This window comes from Salvelinus fontinalis, chromosome 34 (assembly GCF_029448725.1).
Source record: "Salvelinus fontinalis isolate EN_2023a chromosome 34, ASM2944872v1, whole genome shotgun sequence".
In the NCBI taxonomy this organism is placed as follows: Eukaryota; Metazoa; Chordata; class Actinopteri; order Salmoniformes; family Salmonidae; genus Salvelinus; species Salvelinus fontinalis.
The window spans coordinates 37,895,914-37,915,725 of NC_074698.1; the positions used below are offsets into that span (position 1 = coordinate 37,895,914).

Sequence of the window (19,812 nt, forward strand, 5' to 3'; positions counted from 1 at the left end):
ACACTGTATATGCTTTCATATCAATCCCTTTAACATGTTTGTTTAGAGTATAATATCCTATCATCCATTCTTTTTCACATGATTTATTAAAAATAAAACAAGTAGTCTCCAAACTCAACCCAGTATGTCTATAGTGGAATCTAGTCTCTCTCTCTTTCTCTCTCTGATTCCACATCCTCTGTCATGGTGTTTTCAAGCTCACCCATTATTCAGCTGGACCTTACTTCTCGTGAGACTTATGCACCCACCAAAGAGAGACAAGAAGAACTTTACCACTGCAGTGTTGTAAGAAGTATACCACCAGCCTGGTGTATCTTGATGTACACTCCGTCTCCAGAATGCAGCCCAAGCCCTTCCATTTCTGGCTGTTTTTTCCTGAGGACATACACACTAACACATGGGTTATTTCCTGACAACATTAGCAAAATCACTAAATCTTAATTTTTAATAACAGCCCTATGTAACCATTCTGCCTCAAATACCTGGCCTCCTGCCACAGAAATATTCAATGATAGTCAAATGATGTTCCCTACATCAACTCCTGTACACTAACATGTAATCAGTCAAATGTCTTCCAGTTGGATTAATATCCAATCCTATCAAAACTAAGTAATAAGTTTCTTAAACTTTTGCTCTAGTGTTCAAAATGCCACCACTTATTCTTTTTACCATATCTTTAGATATGTGAATTGTTCTATTTACTTTAGAATTTTCCCTATATTTTACACAGTCAGCTGTCTTTCCTTTTCTGTGAATTATCTCTATTATTATACATAGTTTCTAGAAATAACACCCCTTCACTACCATTACCTTCATTTATGAGCCCCCTCATATGGCCAATGTAGTCACAGTTTTTTTCTAACCCATAACAGCCATTGTTTGATACATACTTAAAACATCCTTAAGTCAATTTATATATCATTGATATCAGTATCAATCCCTCCTCAGGAACATATACACAACCTTATGTTCCTCAAAACAAAAATAAATTGACCAAACGAGAAAAAGAGAAAAAAAAAAAAAAAAAAAATTATAATAATTACACATTTGCAATAAATTTCCACTATTCGTAATGTAATTAAACCTGGAGAAAACGTCCATCTGTTTCATTCTATGCCCATGTTATTATTGGTCTCTTTCTTCTTCATTCTTGGGTATCATCGCACAACATACTATCTTTTTATTCAATTAAACATTAGATTTTATCATTCCAATTCCAATGACATTATAAAACAAAAAAATTAAAAAATAAAAAATAACTTTAATCTAATATTCTGTAAGTTTTGTCAACCACCTTGTCTCAGGATTAGTTTCCAGAGCTTCCCTAGGCCTATTAAATTTAAACAGTTCTATATCTAAATAACTAAACAGTTATTTCTTAAATACATTTTCCAACCCAATATTCAGGATAACAGTCCTTAGTGTTTACTTTAACTCAAATTTGACCTTATCTATTCAATACACAACATCCCTTTAATAATTAACATTTATACTAAACACTTTCAATACCAGTATTATCCATTTTCCAATAGCCCCGTTGTCTCAGTTTTTCTCTCATTTGTGGCCTGATAATAAAAAGATCAGTACCCCAATCCTTTAAGTCATTACTCTCCCTGGCCCATATCATTTCAGCATGTCTTTTTTTAGATACAGTTCACAGGTCATCAGACACAGTTGTCCCTCACTGTTCAGTCGGTTAGGGTGGGTTTGAGCTCCACACCCACTTGTAGTGATATTCTCTCCCATGCCTTAAAGCATTCTGACGTCACCTTCTTATGATAACTCCCTTATTTCACCAGTGTTCTCTCAGATGAATTACAGATGATGTTTTTATCAACAAAAACCCTCACAAACCCACACTCCAATAAACCCGTTGGAATAACTTTCAACACTTTTTATATGCATAATGAACAAAACACATTTGTGTATTTACCCAAAGACCATAACCCCAAGGAACTGATAGTTTTACCTATGAACCCATGTTATATCAAAAATTAAAATTAAAATAAACCTATTCGAATAACTTATTCAATTTAAGGGTACAACTCTTCATAATTTTCCCAGAGACATAATAGATTTTCAAAGTAATTATACAGTTTGAATAGAGTCTGGTGTCTTAAACATTTTATAAGTAAATCCCACCTGTTCCAACAATTTCTAGTAAAAGGTGATCAGTCTTTCACAGGAAATTCCTAGGATTCAGGGCATTTTGACACCATTAATATGTTTCCACTCCCCCTTTCTTTAGGAGCAACTTAAATACATTTTTCAAAAACATGTTCATCCTTTTGCATACCCAATTTGAAACTGAATTGGAAAAAACCCTTCCAATATATCTACTAATGCATATTCATTCCCAGTACATGGTGTACTCACTAGTGAATCATAAGCCAATAATAGCAAAGGGACTGAACTCACTCATCCAGAACTCCATGTTTTAGCCTTATCCAGATATTTTTATTTTTAAAGCGGCTGACTTTAATTAATTGCTTTCCACAGTAATGCAGTCTCCAATGACATTTTTGACCAGAGAAGATTAAAAAAAAACTTTTTTTTTTTTCCTTATTCTTTCTGGAAAAGAAAGTGTACATATCGTTAATATTCACAATGTTACTTTTTAGTCAGCAAACCAATAATTTTACTTATCCATAGATTTTATTCTAAAGCGTCTTTAACAGTTCCAGAGAATTGTGGTATAGAATGTCTAACAATTAAAATTCCGTCGTTACTCTACTAGATGTCAAGTCAAACGTGATCTAATACTTCTTCTTGACCACATATAAACTGTAATCTCTATGAAACACTCATTGTTCGCTCAGAGACTATACACCGACAAGTAAAAAATTCCATTCTCACTAACCTCAAACCGATTAGTTGTTTGTTATTTTGACAAGGATATAAACTCTTGTATAGCGGCATTTCCTGCTACCGCACTAAGTTCTAATGTCACATTACACTAATTTTCCCATACCCGATATACCTATATCCAGAACAGAGAGCTATTTTCTTATTGGTTCTTAGATCTTGTCAATAGTTCTGCCAATCACCCGCACGTCTGCGAGGACTAGAGGAACCACACACACAACCTCATCGCAATGTATTTTCTGATCATATAATGTTGACATCAGAACGCCTGCAAATCGAGCTTCACATTTTGGTCCCATGTGACTGTTTTAATTCCCTTGTCCTATTTATCCTGTTTATCAGGTAATAGTGTCCTTCTCTCCCTATTCTATGGAAACAGTCATTTTGTTGTCATGCCACTAATTATTTATTTATTTTTCCTAAATACTCCCATGTATTATACACCTTTTATTTACTATTTTTCCAAGGTAGAGCGAATCCCCTTTCCAATTAAAAATGCATTTGTCACATCACTTAATTTCTCTTCTCAAACCAAGCTCTATATAGTACAGACATTATTTCTGAATACTACAGATGACTTAATGTCTTATTCTAATACAATACTTCAAATATCACTGTGTTTTTCCCATTACAGATATTATTATTTATTCATTTTATAATTCTAATCAATTTTATGATTACATTTACATTACATTTAAGTCATTTAGCAAATGCTCTTATCCAGAGCGACTTACAAATTGGAAAGTTCATACATATTCATCCTGGTCCCCCATGGGAATTTAACCCTCAACCCTGGCGTTGCAAGCACCATGCTCTACCAACTGAGTCACACCAGTCCACTGCCCGCTCCTTTAAGATCTCTATCTAACGTCTTACGTTTACCTTTATTAATTTATTTTGTCTATACTATCTTACCTCTTCTCTATATTCCTAATATTTCATTGTCTTTTATCCCATTTTACTGTTTAATTCCCGATTCACGGTTTTAGTGAAACAAACCTCTCATATTCTGGTCTCTGTCCTTCAGGCTATTTTTAGACCGCAGTCTCTGTGGGTACAGAGTGATCGACGGCCTCTTTTTTCCTCTTCCTTTGTTACACCGTTCGTGAATCCTTAATCTGTCCTGAATTTCACTATTTATCACTATTTATCTTAACTAACCTAGATTCGTTTTTAACTTTATAGTACAATTTCAATTTATCGATGATTCTACTTTCTGTCTTGTTACACACTATTTGGTTTAATCCTCTTTTATTATCTTTATGGTTATTTATTTTAACACTTTTTTTAGTATTCTACTATGGTCGCTTATTACTTTATCACATCAGTGTTTTTATCCTTGATTATAACTTATTTTACTTCGATGTTCCTTAATTTCATTCCATCTGCCTAATAGCAGTTAACTGCACTCTCCTTCTCAAATTACACTCAGTTAACTGTCAGAGAGGCTTGCGCATGCCTCTTCCTACCAGCAGTTGGTCACAGACACACACACACACCCCAACCTGTCCTTTCTTTCTTCCTAATGTTCTATCTCTACACAGATCTACTCATTTCTTACAACATTATCATTCATCCTTTTATGTTTCATCCGTTCATTCAATCCCTTTGTTTTTACCTCAAAACAACTCAGTTCTTTCTTTATTTACTTAATCCCTTTGTTCAACATAAGCCTAGGCTAATAGGATTTCTACGATATGACGAGAGACTACTGTCTAATCGGATCAGCTTGTCTTCATATCCTACCCAACCCCCCAATACTGATCTTTTCTTCTTTTATTAGAGTAGTATTGTGGCGTGACCTACTGAATTACAAAACCCTGTTAGCTAGACAGAGCGGTTTTTTATTCGCAGGATTTCTTTTGCATTTGAACGCCGCACAATCGGGCAAACGTCCTAAATATTAATCCGTACAGTCCTCCTTTCAGAGCGTTAACCATGAAATATTTATTTAACTACTGATTTATGTTTCGACCGTATAAACTACTTTTGCAGTTGAACGCCGCACAATCGGGCAAACGTTTTTTCTACAACCTAATATTTATAAGCTACTTTTGCAGTTGAACGCCGCACAATCGGTCTAACGTTTTCCTACAACCTAATATTTATAAGCTACTTTTGCAGTTGAACGCCGCACAATCGGGCTAACGTTTTTCCTGCCTTCTAAATATTCATCCGTTCAGTCCCCCGTTCTGGGGCGGTATCCATGAAGTATTTATTTACTAAATATCCACCCAATCAGACCTCTTTAAAAATGTTCCTTTTTTAAAGAGCGGTGGCTTTCTAACTACTTATTCATGCAGTTCTCTGTTATCTTTAGAGCCATTATTCATAAGTAACCTGTCCAAGCATTCCTTCTACTAATTTTATTGAAGAGGTATCACAGGATTTTCTACCTACATTATCTGTTTTTACCGTATGGGCTGTCCCACATTATAGCCAGCCATCTTAGCCAGATGGCACAAACAAGCACATCATTTAAGCTACACATTCGAACGGTCTAATCAGAACGAGCGCATGCTCCACTAAACACCTAACACAAGCAAAGTTCACATCGCCTATTCACTCATTCTCTATACATGCGCATGCATTTATATTTAATACAATTCCCCAAATTACACATACATGCAAATTTATTTGAATTCAAAAGTTATTTTGTTTTTACTGGTTTCTTTTTAGGAAATTTGAAAGAGAGACTTACATGGCGCCCCTCTCGCTGAGACAGGATCTCTGAAGCAATCCATACAAACATTTCAACTATGTAAGAACAAGCTTACCTTTTTATAGTTGTGGCCATAGTGTTTGCAAGATTGTCCAAAGAAACTATCTCCAGCCCTGGACGCCATTCCTCAGTCCCTGTCCCTCCTGGCTCAGCTCGCCAAATATGTCGTGGAAAATCATCTCAAAAATATAACGCTTTATCAGAACTTGTGAAATCAAAACATGCTTTTATTTACAATAGTATAACCATCTCGAATCTCCCACCGAACCCACCCCTCTCAGAAGTCCAGTCCTTTATATTTATACCCACATAGTATTGTCCGTCCCCTATGAAGTCATTTACCACCATCTGCCTTCAATCAGTTTATAATGGTGGCCGGACCCTCTATCCCAGTGTGTCAACATTCTTCATGTGCCTGTGTGTCTGACATGTATGTACATAATGGACTGGTCAGACTATATTTCTAGTGGGTCTAAGTGCCCTAAACACATATTTCTCTGACATGTGTATCTCTTTAAAGAATCAGCAGACTATGTGTCTAGTGTCCAATTTCTTTAAGCGCCTATCTGTCTGACAGCATAATGGAGAATCTACAAGGGTCAAAGGGTCAGAACGTCCTTTAGTAGATTTCCATTACCACGGTCTCATGATCTATGTTACCATGTGGTTTGTTACTTTAATGTTCAGCTATCTTTAATATTTATATGTTATCCATGTATTTTATGTTACTACTACACCATCTGCTAATCTTTGGTTTCCTGTATTTACCAGAATGGCAAATGCACTCACATCTGCCTTCTTATACTATTTTCTAGTATACTCCTATCTATTGTTTAATTGGTGTGACATCTACCTACATATGTCACTTACTCCTACAGTTGCTGCACAGCTATTTTCAGGTCTCTTCAGAGATGTTAGATCGGGTTCAAGTCTGGGCTCTGGTTGGGCCACTCAAGGACATTCAGAGACTTGTCCCAAAGCCACTCCTGTGTTGTCTTGGCTGTGCCCCAAGGGTCGTTGTCCTGTTGGAAGGCGAACCTTCGTCCCAGTCTGAGGTCCTGAGCGCTCTGGAGCAGGTTTTCATCAAGGATCTCTCTGTACTTTGCTCCGTTCATCTTGCCCTTGATCCTGAGTAGTCTCCCAGTCCCTGCCGGTGAAAAACATCTCCACAGGATGATGCTGCCACCACCATGCTTCACAGTAGGGATGGTGCCAAGTTTCCTCCAGACTTGACGCTTGGCATTCAGGCCAAAGAGTTGAACCTTGGTTTCATCAGACCAGAGAATCATGTTTCTCATGGTCTGAGAGTCCTTTAGGTGCCTTTTGGCAAACTCCAAGCGGGCTGTCGTGTGCCTTTTACTGAGGAGTGGCTTCCGTTTGGACATTACAATAATGGCCTGATTGGTGGAGTGCTGCAGAGATGGTTGTCCTTCTGGAAGGTTCTCTCATCTCCACAGAGGAACTCTGGAGCTCTTTCAGAGTGACCATCGGGTTCTTGGTTACCTCCCTGACCAAGGCCCTTCTCCCCCGGTTGCTCAGTTTGCCCGGGTGGGCAGCTCTAGGAAGAGTCTTGGTGGTTTCAAACTTCTTCCATTTAAGAATGATCTAGGCCACTGTGTTCTTGGGGACCTTCAATGCTGCAGAAATATTTTGGTACCCTTCCCCAGATCCTGTCTTGGAGCTCTATGGACAATTCCTTCAACCTCATGGCTTGGTTTTTGCTCTGACATGCCCTGTCAACTGTGGGACCTTATATAGACAGGTGTGTGCCTTTCCAAATCATGTTCAATCAATTGAATTTACCACAGGTGGACTCCAATCAAGTTGTAGAAACATCTCAAGGATGATCAATGGTAACAGGATGCGCTTACGTGCAATTTCGAGTCTCATTGCAAATGATCTGAGTACTTATGTAAATAAGGTATTTCTGTTTTTTATTTTTAATAAATTAGCAAACAGTTCTGAACCTTTTTCGCTTTGTCATCATGGGTTAATGTGTGTAGATGTCTTTTTTAGTCATTTTTAGAATAAGGCTATAACGTAACAACATGTGGGAAAAGTCAAGGGATCTAAACACTTGCCGAATGCACTGTATAACAATTCCTAATTTAGCCTACATAGCTATTGTTTTGTATGTAATGTGCAATCAGACACACACAAGCGCAGAGAGAGAAAGAGTAGCACCATCTAGCTAAAATTGATTGAGAGTTTTTCAGTGATAAGCACAGTCTCTCCAAAGCTCTTGTCCAGTTCACTTAGTAGTCTGATTTTTAGTCACAGAGAGAATTTAGTCTCGTTTTAGTCAACTGAAATAAAAAATCATTTTCCCATGAGTTATATTTTTTTATGGGTCTATTTAGTCAGTTATAGTCTCGCCAATTGCCACTGAAAAATAGGTGTTTGAGAAATATTTTAGTCACTATTTTTGTTGATGAAGTTACCACTGCCTAGTACCTACCTGTTATACCCAAAACAACAGTGAGTGAGCTCAATCAAATGCTCCCACTTTAAATGGGTACGCTGAGATTACACCTCGTACTTCCTGTCTGTCATCCCGTTGGTGTGTAGGAGGCTGTGATGGCACCATAAAGCTGTGGGACGTGGTGAAGCAGTACTGTACGCACAACCTGAAGGGCTCCTCTGGGGTCGTACAGTAAGTTACTGACCACCTCTTTACTCTGATCTGAACTGCTGATCTAGGACCAGTTTAGCCTTTCAGATCGTGAATAAGATCACATGGATGGGGGGGGGACCTGATCCTGGATCAGCACTCCTACTCTGAGACGCTTTATGAATACTTGCACGGGTCAATTTATCTCATGGTTTATAAATGAGATCTATTCCTCAGAAACTGGACAAACCCTTGTAGATGTAGGTGCCTTCGATAAGTTGATACATTGACAACAAGACATGACTTAAATCTAGTTGCTAGTTTGACGTGTGGAAATTAATATTTGATATCATGATTCAGCATGTTTGAGGGGATCAGTTAAATCAAGGCGAGCCACATAATTGTTAATCTTAATTATATAATGAGTAGTTTTTATGGATGCAATGTGGTTTGTAGATCAGTGATTAAGCACAGTCCGACTGAAATGTTGTCGATCTCAATCACTCACATAAGTAGTTATTAGGGATACGAGGTGTTTTGTAGATCAGTGATTAAGCTCAATCCGACTGCAATGATCTCAAACACTCACGTTGTCCTCCTCCTGCCCTGCAGCCTGGTGGAGTTCCACCCAGACATAAGTCTACTGCAGCTCTTCTCCTCAGCGTCAGACTGTGGCATCAGGATGTGGGACCTGCGCTCCAGCCAGTGTCTGTGCGTGCTGCAGAGCCACTACAGCCCTGTCACCTCCCTGGCCTTCACCCCCGATGGAGCCTCCATGGTCAGGTACTGTAACAATCAGTCAACGGTTTCTTTTCTGCAGCTCTTTTTACATCAACAGTTGTTAGAAAGAGCTCTACAGTAGAGCAGACCGAGATCTAAACCTGCTGTACTGTAGGACAGCTGAGCTGACTGGCCTGCTCCTACCACTCTCTGGCTAGGTTTCCATTCACTGTTTGTTTTTTTGAAAGTTTACATAGAAAATAGATGAGACAATTGCCTGCTGGGTGCGTTTCCATTTAACTATCTTGTGTTGATAAAAACAACTGGACGTAATGACGTCAAACCAAAAAAGTACCTTCAGAATTATTCGGCAATCTTCATTTATTTGAAAAACACAGTTTCCATAATTTGTTGCAATAAAGAAAAATCCATCCCAGTCAAAATTATATATTTTTTGTCAATCTTAAGAAAATGTCTCATATCTGCCGTTTCTATTATATATGTCGCAATAATATATCTTTTTTGCGACATTGCTGCTGCTGAATAAACCTGGGTCATTAGGAACCTGCCTTCTGACACCTATCATACCCTAGGCTGGTCTCAGATCTGTTTGTGTTGCTCCAACTCCTATGGACCTCTGCAGATCATGTATATTGTTTTCATTTCTGAAGAATTGTGCTGAAAGAAACCAAACGGCACTTACAGATCTGGTACCAGGCTATACCTAGTACCTACCTATCATAGCCAAAACAACATGGTGAGCTATTGGTGCAGTGTTGTCCAAGATATTCAATTCATGCGTCAATTTAGTGTTTGGAACTACTCTAGACCAGTGGTTTCAAATCTTTTCCATTCCGGGGACCATCAAATCACCATCAAAGCTCTTGAGGACCTCCATTTGTGGAGTCGCAAAGATTTTTATTAACATAAAATATTTTGCTGGTCAAATTTAGCCTATTTGATCACAAATGTAACCCATCAAAGGCCTGTTATAAAAATGTAAAAAGCTTTGTGAAAAGTAATGTCAAATTGCATATAATCGCATTAATAATCCCATGAATACTCCCAACTGTTATTATAAAAAATAATATTTATTTATTTATTTTGCGGCTCACCTGCAGTACCCCCGCGGACCACAGGTTAAAAACCACAGCTTTAGACCTCATCACAGCTGATCAGTTCATTTCGAGCTAGCTGAATGTTGGATGCTTGTTTGGTTGCAGCTCTGGCAGGGACAAGATCTGCACAGTGTGGGATCTGAAGAGCAGGACTGCCAGGAGGACAGTGCCCGTCTATGAGGTACTCTCATACTCTACTTTCTTCCAGAGTTGTTTTAGAATGGCTTTTGCAACTAAAAGTTGATTGGTGTATCATCAGCCTAATTGCATGAAATGCGTTGCTTCCCTCGCCAGGCTGTGGAGAGTGTTGTGCTGCTCCCTGAGGACGAAGATTTCTCTGAGATCGGGGTGAAAACTAAAGAGATCCACTTCATCACAGCAGGCAGCAAAGGTATGTGCTTACAGTCCCGCTCCTGGGTGAAGTTCCCCCTAGGTACATATCTAGGATCAACTTCCCTAACCTTAACCATTAGTGGGGGAAAATGCAAAGCTGACTCAGATCAGTGTCTAGGGGCCACTTCTCCTTACTCCAACAATCCCCAGGCTAGATGGTGGATGCATGTGGAGGAGTTTGCCCACCAATATAGCTAGATAATACTGAATGAGACTAGTGTATAGTTTTAGCAGCCAATAAGAGATGATCATAATTTTATAGTTAGCCAGAACAACACAGGGAGCAAGCCCAATCAAAGACCCCCACTAAAGGGATTCTCTCTCTCCAGGTGTGTTGAGGGTGTGGGATGCCAGCTCGGCCCGCTGTGTGTTCGCCCAGACGCTCCCCTCCGCTCCCCCCGCGGGGGGCTCCGAGGAGGGGGGAGAAGAGTATGGAGACCCCCGGAGCCTCACCTACTGTCTGCCCCTGCCCTCTTCCCTCAGGCTGGCCACGGTCACAGCAGAACATAACATCCTGCTCTACCAGCTGCCCTCCTTCACCACACAGCAACAGGTGGGTACCAGCTGCCCTCCTTCACCACACAGCAACAGGTGGGTACTAGCTGCCCTCCTTCACCACACAGCAACAGGTGGGTACCAGCTGCCCTCCTTCACCACACAGCAACAGGTGGGTACCAGCTTCCCTCCTTCACCACACAGCAACAGGTGGGTACCAGCTGCCCTCCTTCACCACACAGCAACAGGTGGGTACCAGCTGCCCTCCTTCACCACACAGCAACAGGAGGGTAACTGATAACAAGGTCTCTGCCAGCTGCCCTCCTTCACCACACAGCAACAGGAGGGTAACTGATAACAAGGTCTCTGCCAGCTGCCCTCCTTCACCACACAGCAACAGGAGGGTAACTGATAACAAGGTCTCTGCCAGCTGCCCTCCTTCACCACACAGCAACAGGAGGGTAACTGATAACAAGGTTTCTACCAGCTGCCCTCCTTCACCACACAGCAACAGGAGGGTAACTGATAACAAGGTCTCTGCCAGCTGCCCTCCTTCACCACACAGCAACAGGAGGGTAACTGATAACAAGGTCTCTGCCAGCTGCCCTCCTTCACCACACAGCAACAGGAGGGTGGGGGGGTGAAAGGGATGTTAGGATTGTTCTTATGGTTCAGATGGTAGGTCTTCTGTTTGTTTGAAGATGTTTTCTCCCATGCTGATGGTTTATTTGGATCAAGAGCCTTGCTTCTGTGTTGCTGGTGTTCATTCTCTAATGTTCTCTCTCCACCCCCAGTTTGTTGGCTTCAATGATGAGGTCCTTGATGTGAAGTTTCTGGGCAAGGGTGACACTCACATTGTCGTGGCGACCAACAGCTCCCAGCTCAAGGTGTTTGACCTGGCCACCAGCAGCTGTAAGATCCTCTACGGACACACAGGTGAGTCCTCTGACCAACAGAGGGCAGCACCTCTCTGCTTGTCTGTATGGGGTTTTCACTAGGTAGGAAGATGGAATGGAAACCTAATTCACATTTGTAAAAAGGTTAGAAACTGAGAATAATAGTTCTCAGAATAAGTATATTGTTTGTTTCTTTTGAATCTGGCAGCTCCGTTCAGCCCAGTTCTAACATTAATGCCAACAACTTATAGTTAATATTTCACCCAGATGATCTAGTACCTCACTCAATAGAACATCTGGACAGTTCTGAAGATTTACCAGGAGGAGGCAGAGTTGCTGTGTGAAACACTGATCCCCAAACTGCACCTTGCAGCGGGTCTGTAGAATATCTCCACCCTGCAGCGGGTCTGTAGAATATCTCCACCCTGCAGCGGGTCTGTAGAATATCTCCACCCTGCAGCGGGTCTGTAGAATATCTCCACCCTGCAGCGGGTCTGTAGAATATCTCCACCTTGCAGCGGGTCTGTAGAATATCTCCACCCTGCAGCGGGTCTGTAGAATATATCCACCATGCAGCGGGTCTGTAGAATATCTCCACCATGCAGCGGGTCTGTAGAATATCTCCACCATGCAGCGGGTCTGTAGAATATCTCCACCATGCAGCGGGTCTGTAGAATATCTCCACCCTGCAGCGGGTCTGTAGAATATCTCCACCCTGCAGCGGGTCTGTAGAATATCTCCACCCTGCAGCGGGTCTGTAGAATATCTCCACCATGCAGCGGGTCTGTAGAATATCTCCACCCTGCAGCGGGTCTGTAGAATATCACCACCCTGCAGCGGGTCTGTAGAATATCTCCACCCTGCAGCGGGTCTGTAGAATATCTCCACCCTGCAGCGGGTCTGTAGAATATCTCCACCCTGCAGCGGGTCTGTAGAATATCTCCACCCTGCAGCGGGTCTGTAGAATATCTCCACACTGCAGCGGGTCTGTAGAATATCTCCACCCTGCAGCGGGTCTGTAGAATATCTCCACCCTGCAGCGGGTCTGTAGAATATCTCCACCCTGCAGCGGGTCTGTAGAATATCTCCACCCTGCAGCGGGTCTGTAGAATATCTCCACCCTGCAGCGGGTCTGTAGAATATCTCCACCCTGCAGAGGGTCTGTAGAATATCTCCACCATGCAGCGGGTCTGTAGAATATCTCCACCCTGCAGCGGGTCTGTAGAATATCTCCACCCTGCAGTGGGTCTGTAGAATATCTCCACCCTGCAAGGATGCAACATATACGGTATGTAAGCCTTGGAAGTCTTTCTAAACCATGGCGATTGGAGGGATTCTAATTAAATTGTATCTGTGAAGGTATTTACAAGAAGCCTAAGAAGCCTGATAAACTGAGCAATCAGTCAGACAGAGTTACTGCCATTCAGGATTAGAGACACTGATAGCTTGGTAACTGGTCTGGTTTGACAGTTTGACTGACGTTGAGAGAGTTGCTCTTTTCTCACCTGGCTCGCCGCTTTTCAGAAGGGTTGACCTTTCCTTTCTCCTCCACAGATACCGTCCTGTCACTCGACGTGTTCAAGAAAGGGTCCCTGTTTGTGAGCTGTGCAAAGGTGAGGCTACAGCTTGACTGTTTCCTTGTTTCATCAGGAATGTTCACCATTCCTCATTTACGAATGGAATCCTCTCCTCAACCTTTCGTCAACAGAGTAGGATGAAATCCACACGTACACAAACACATTCATACATACCTACACACACACACACTCCCTACTAACCAGTAGCATCTAATCAATACTATTGAACCCTAGCCTGGTCCCAGATCTGTTTGTGCCGTTTTGCCAACTCCTATGGTCATAGTTATGCCAAACGTGACAATGACCTCTGTGCTAATGATGTATGATGTTTTAATTTCTGTATAATAGTGATGGAATCAAACCACTGATGCCAGTTGGCAAAACAGCACAAACACACACACATAATACACACTCCCTCTAACCAGGGTCCCTTCTCTCTCTGTGTACAGGAGAAGTCAGTGTTCTCTCTCTCTGTCTCTATGTGTACAGGATAAATCAGTGTCCTCTCGCTTTCTCGCTCTCTCGTATATAATATTTTATTCTTTCTTTCCCCCCAGGATAAGTCAGTGCGTGTGTGGAGACAGGATCCAGACAGTGGTCAGGTGTGTTGTGTGGCCCAGGGCTGCAGCCATGCTAACGCTGTGGGTTCCATCACCTGCTCCAGGTAAACCACTACACACCAGGGTCTCCTCAGTTCTGACCCTGGAGGCCCTCTGTGGATGCACATTTCTTCACTATTGGGAATGCCAATATCCAATGTGTTTCTCTCTTTTTTTCAGGATGAAGGAGTCGTTTGTGGTGTCTGGTAGTCAGGACTGCACCATCAAGGTGTGGGATCTCCCAGAGACCATCCCGGAAACAGACGGTGACATATTCCAGCTGACCGCCCGGGTCACAGAGAAGGCACATGACAAAGTATGCCACGCGCATTCACATACATTCAAGCATCATACAGTTGAAGTCAGAAGTTTACATACACCTTTGCCAAATACATTTAAACTCAGTTTTTTACAATTCCTGACATTCAATCCTAGTAAAAATTCCCTGTCTTAGGTCAGTTAGGATCACTACTTTATTGTAAGGATGTGAAATGTCAGAATAATAGTAGAATGATTTATTTCAGCTTTTATTTCTTTCATCACATTCCCAGTGGGTCAGAAGTTTACATACACTCAATTAGCATTTGGTACCATTGCCTTTAAATTGTTTAACTTGGGTCAAACGTTTCGGGTAGCCTTCCACAAGCTTCCCACAATAGGTTGGGTGAATTTTGGCCCATTCCTCCTGACAGAGCTGGTGTAACTGAATCAGGTTTGTAGACCTCCTTTTTCAGACCCTTTTTCAGTTTTGCACACAAATTTTCTATAAGATTGAGGTCAGGGCTTTGTGTTGGCCACTCCAATATCTTGACTTTGTTGTCCTTAAGCCATTTTGTCACAACTTTGGAAGTATGCTTGGGGTCATTGTCCATTTGGAAGACCCATTTGCGACCAAGCTTTAACTTCCTGACTGATGTCTTGAGATGTTGCTTCAATATATCCACATAATTTTCCGTCCTCATGATGCCATCTATTTTGTGAAGTGCACCAGTCCCTCCTGCAGCAAAGCACCCCACAACATGATGCTACCACCCCTGTGCTTCACGGTTGGAATGGTGTTCTTCGGTTTGCAAGCCTCCCCCTTTTTCCTCCAAACATAACAATGATCATTATGGCCAAACAGTTCTATTTTTATTTCATTAGACCAGAGGACATTTCTCCAAAAAGTACGATCTTTGTCCCCATGTGCAGTTGCAAACCGTTGTCTGGCTTTTTTATGGCGGTTTTGGAGCAGTGGCTTCTTCCTTGCTGAGCGGCCTTTCAGGTTATGTCGATATAGGACTCGTTTTACTGTGGATATAGATGCTTTTGTACCTGTTTCCTCCAGAATCTTCACAAGGTCCTTTGCTGTTGTTCTGGGATTGATTTTCACTTTTCGCAACGAGGTACTTTCATCTCTAGGAGACAGAACGCGTCTGCTTCCTGAGCGGTATGACGGCGGCGTGGTCCCATGGTGTTTATACTTGCGTACTATTGTTTGTACAGATGAACGTGGTACCTTCAGGCGTTTGGAAATTGCTCCCAAGGATGAACCAGACTTGTGGAGGTCTCCAATTTCTTTTCTAAGGTCTGATTTCTTTTGATTTTCCCATGATGTCCAAAAGGCACTGAGTTTGAAGGTAGGCCTTGAAATATATCCACATGTACACCTCCAATTGACTCAAATGATGTCAATTAGCCTATCAGAAGCTTCAAAAGCCATGACATCATTTTCTGGAATTTGTTTGTAGTTCATTTAGTTCAATTGGTTTCAACAAGGACACATAACTGTACAGACACATACCCACCCACACAAAAGCACAAACACATACCCACCCACACAAAAGCACAAACACAAGGACACACACTAACACATGTCTAGAAGCACGTTCACAGGTGCTCCATACTGGTAGGTAAACTGACAGATACGCTGTAGTGATAAGACTGTTTGTCTGGTGACTCAGGTGCTTGATTTGTTCACTGTGATGGGAATATATATATAGCTTTCCTCATAAGGAAGTCAAAGTCCCAGCTGATAATGTCCTGTTGTGGGCTCCTTTGTCTGTATGAACTATTGTTGTCATAAAAATGCACTCACAACATAGATGGTTTGAGGTTTCTATGTATAATGTGGGTGCCTGTTCTGTGAAATGTATACTTGAGAAGGAAGAAAGGACTATGTGTTCGGTAGGTCTTGTTCCTCCCTGTCTCTCACCCTCCTATTCCCCATCCTCTCCCCCTGGCCACCCTCTTTCTCTCAAACCCCTCTCTACTTCCTTTTTTAACCCCACTTTCTATTTGTCATCTGTCACTTTCTAATTTCCCCTTTGTTTTGATCCCTGCTTTGTGTCACACTGACCCCATAACCTTCCATTTCTCTCTCCCCCTCCCTCCCCAGGATGTGAACAGCGTGGCAGTGTCCCCCAACGACAAGCTCTTGGTGTCTGGTTCCCAGGACCGCCTGGCCAAGCTGTGGTCCCTGGGGGCCCCCGGGGCCGACCTGGCCCTTCTGGGGGTGTTCCGGGGCCACCGCCGGGGGGTCTGGTGTGTCCAGTTCTCTCCCATGGACCAGGTGCTGGCATCCTCCTCAGCTGACGGCTCTGTCAAGCTCTGGAGCCTCCAGGACTTCAGCTGCCTCAAGGTGGGTGAGGGGTGGTGAGGGTGGGAGGTAGGGGTGTGCGTGTATGATTGCTAGTTTGCGTGTGCGTGTGTTTATGTGACGTGTTTAATTCTTATATTTGTAAGAATTTACATTTGCAAGAATTTACATATTTTACGTTGCTCATCAATTGCTCATTTCCCTCGTACAGTAGGTATGAGATAATCAACCCCATTTTAGTTCCTCCATTACCTTGGCACTCCCGAACACTCGTCAAACCAATTAAAACCAAATGAACCATGTATTGAATGGTAGTTGTGAGTGATCATTGTTAGTAGATGACGTTATCACCACATAGTAGCTTTATGCACTAATATAATGGCTCATGGAGGGAGGTTGTGTTCAACTTGTGGCTCCCTCCCACGATATCCTTTCTGCCCTTTGTGAGTGACACATTCTTTGAACAGTCATGGTCTCCTGTATGGAACTGTTCTGGAACACAGGAACAACAGAACCTGATGAAATGGCGTGCCTTGGTTTGTTATGTACAGTATCTTCAAATGTTATCTAAAACACCCGTTAGTCTTTTTAATTAACCTCTCATCGGAAATCCAATATAGCCTTTTGCTCTGTCACAAATGAATGGCCACAAAATTCGCAGGTTGACGTTTGTCATCAGTCTTGTCCTGGAGGCAGAACAGCAATTTATTTTTTTTATTTTTTTATATTTTTCCCTAGATGGACCAGTGGCAAAAGTAAAAATTGGCTATATTGTAAAAAGGTTAGGTTTAGGTTTAAAATCTGATTTGTTGTCTGTGGCTGTGCCAGCTAGTGACTACCCCGCAGAGCTGCCTCCAGTACATGTGTCATCACAATAAATGCCAACCTGCTCAAAGCGCACGTGTGGCGTGGGCCCGTATACTTGTGATAGGAGCACTCCTACTCACTGACGCTTTTTGACTACGTGCCCTGGTGGAAGAAATTGAAGTTATATCTGGCCATTCTCTGGCAGTGAAACTGGTGTGGCATGTTGTGTCTTGCAGACGTTTGAAGGCCACGATGCCTCTGTGCTGAAGCTCATCTTTGTGAGCAGAGGGACTCAGCTACTCACAAGGTACGACACACACTTTAGTGTTTTTATCCTTCCAGAATTCTTATGGTAGCATGCCAATATCACATCCCAAGCATTGGTTATACTGTTTTTTCCCTTAAAACACATCTCTCTCTCTCCCACCCTCTCAATCTTTTGAGTCTCTTTCTCTCACACACGCTCTGCTCGCCCCTCTCTCGCTCTCTTTCCCTTTTTTCCTCTCCGCCCGTCTCTCTCTCTTCCCTCTGTCTCTCCAGTGGGTCAGATGGGCTGGTCAAGCTGTGGACCATCAAGACCAATGAGTGTGTGAAGACGCTGGATGCCCACCAGGACAAGGTGTGGGGTCTCCACGCCACCAGGAAGGACGACCGCGTTGTCACCGCCTCGGCCGACTCCAACATTACTGTGTGGACGGTCAGTACTGGCCCTAACCGACTGACGCTCACTGATTTGATTGAGTTTGAATAATTAGAAATGCATGTAAAGCTCATCCAGTTGGAAACGACGTTATGACCCGGTTAATATAGTACATATACTGTAAGTCAATTAATCCACCAACCAGTCAGTCAGTCTAATCTATTTCAAAATATATATTTTTATCAGCAGTTGTCACAAAGTGCTTCAAAGTCTTGACATCTCCCACCAACACCTTAGAACAAGGCGTACTTACCTGGGGTAGATCCATGAGATACAAGGCCTTAGAAAGAGACGTACCTACCTGGGGTAGATCCATGAGTGACAAGGCCTTAGAACAAGGCGTACCTACCTGGGGTAGATCCATGAGGGACAAGGCCTTAGAACAAGGCGTACCTACCTGGGGTAGATCCATGAGCGACAAGGCCTTAGAACAAGGCGTACCTACCTGGGGTAGATCCATGAGGGACAAGGCCTTGGGCAGGAGAGTAATGTAGTTTGCAGAACTCAGGCTTGGGTAACTCCACCAGTACCGACACCATAGAAATATAATTACTAGAAATGCTATTAGTCACATTCTTACCTGTAAATGAGTAGATAACCAGCTGTATTGCCCCTATAAAAACTTGTGATAGGAGCATTGCCAGCCAGTGATGCCAACTTAGCAATTTTGTTGCTAGATTTAGCAACTTTTCAGACTACCCTGGCAACTTTTTTTTCAAACAGCACCTAGCAACAAATTTAGCTACTTTAAAAAATGTATTTGGAACTTTTAGCAACTTTTGAAAAGTGACTCAAACGCTAAAATGCAGGCATTTTCCCTCTAAATGACACAAACGATTTTCTCTGTCACACACTCAGTCACAACACACGTGCCTGGCTGCAAAAGTGCATTGTGAGTGACGTCAGCAGCAGGCGCTCAGCTCGTGCCCAGCCAGCAGCAATTTCAGCAAATTGCAAATCATTGTTGGTTGACTGCAGCAGCAGTAGTACGTGTTCCACGAGACAAACCCAATGAATATAGTTGGTCACGAATGTTTGATCTTGAACAAAACTTACAAAATCAATCAACATGCCTCAATCAAAAATGTACAGAAAAGAGTTGGAGTCTGTACCTGAACAAATGTCAAATCATATTTTTTGCCGAGATGGCCATTTAATTTGAGTAACGTTATTGTGTATTCTACGTAATGACGCAGTTTTACGTTATCACGCAATGACATCACAACGTCATTTAGCAACTTTTAGCAACAAATCAACCTGCCTCTAGCAACTTATCCTGAAATTTTGTTGGCAACACTGTTGCTAGCTCCATTTCCTGTGTCCTGGCTGAGTCCAACAAGGTTCACACAAGGTGCTTGAAGTACTGGAATACCTTGAAAATCTGAAGTTTTCTCAAGTTGGTACTGAAAGGAGAACAGAAAATGATGAAATATGAAAAATATTGGAAAAATGTATTGGTCTTGCAAGTTAATTTCCAGGCAGTGTCTCGTGCTCTGGTTGCCAGGTGAGCTCTCTCATTCCACCCACACTGGGCGGCAGGTAGCCTAGTGGTTAGTGTTGGGCCAGTAACCGAAAGGTTGCAAGATTGAATCCCCGAACTGACAAGGTAAAAATCTGTTGTTAGCCCCTGATCAAGGCAGTTAACCCACTGTTCCTAGGCCGTCATTGAAAATAAGATTTTATTCTTAACTGACTTGCCTAGTTAAATAAAGGTAAAATAAAAATAAACAC

The 19,812-nt window shown here is 42.2% G+C and overlaps 1 protein-coding gene across 1 annotated transcript in view; it reads left to right on the forward strand.

Annotated features, from left to right (window-relative positions):
- Positions 1-19,812, forward strand: part of LOC129832799 (transducin beta-like protein 3) — a 38,279-nt gene that overhangs the window by 6,541 nt on the left and 11,926 nt on the right. The window contains exons 6-17 of the mRNA XM_055896800.1: positions 8,156-8,240; positions 8,811-8,981; positions 10,142-10,217; positions 10,331-10,427; positions 10,759-10,982; positions 11,719-11,860; positions 13,375-13,433; positions 13,955-14,061; positions 14,177-14,312; positions 16,374-16,616; positions 17,618-17,688; positions 17,922-18,078. Of these exons, the coding sequence (XP_055752775.1) occupies positions 8,156-8,240; positions 8,811-8,981; positions 10,142-10,217; positions 10,331-10,427; positions 10,759-10,982; positions 11,719-11,860; positions 13,375-13,433; positions 13,955-14,061; positions 14,177-14,312; positions 16,374-16,616; positions 17,618-17,688; positions 17,922-18,078 (1,568 nt within the window). The remainder of the gene's footprint in view (positions 1-8,155; positions 8,241-8,810; positions 8,982-10,141; positions 10,218-10,330; positions 10,428-10,758; positions 10,983-11,718; positions 11,861-13,374; positions 13,434-13,954; positions 14,062-14,176; positions 14,313-16,373; positions 16,617-17,617; positions 17,689-17,921; positions 18,079-19,812) is intronic.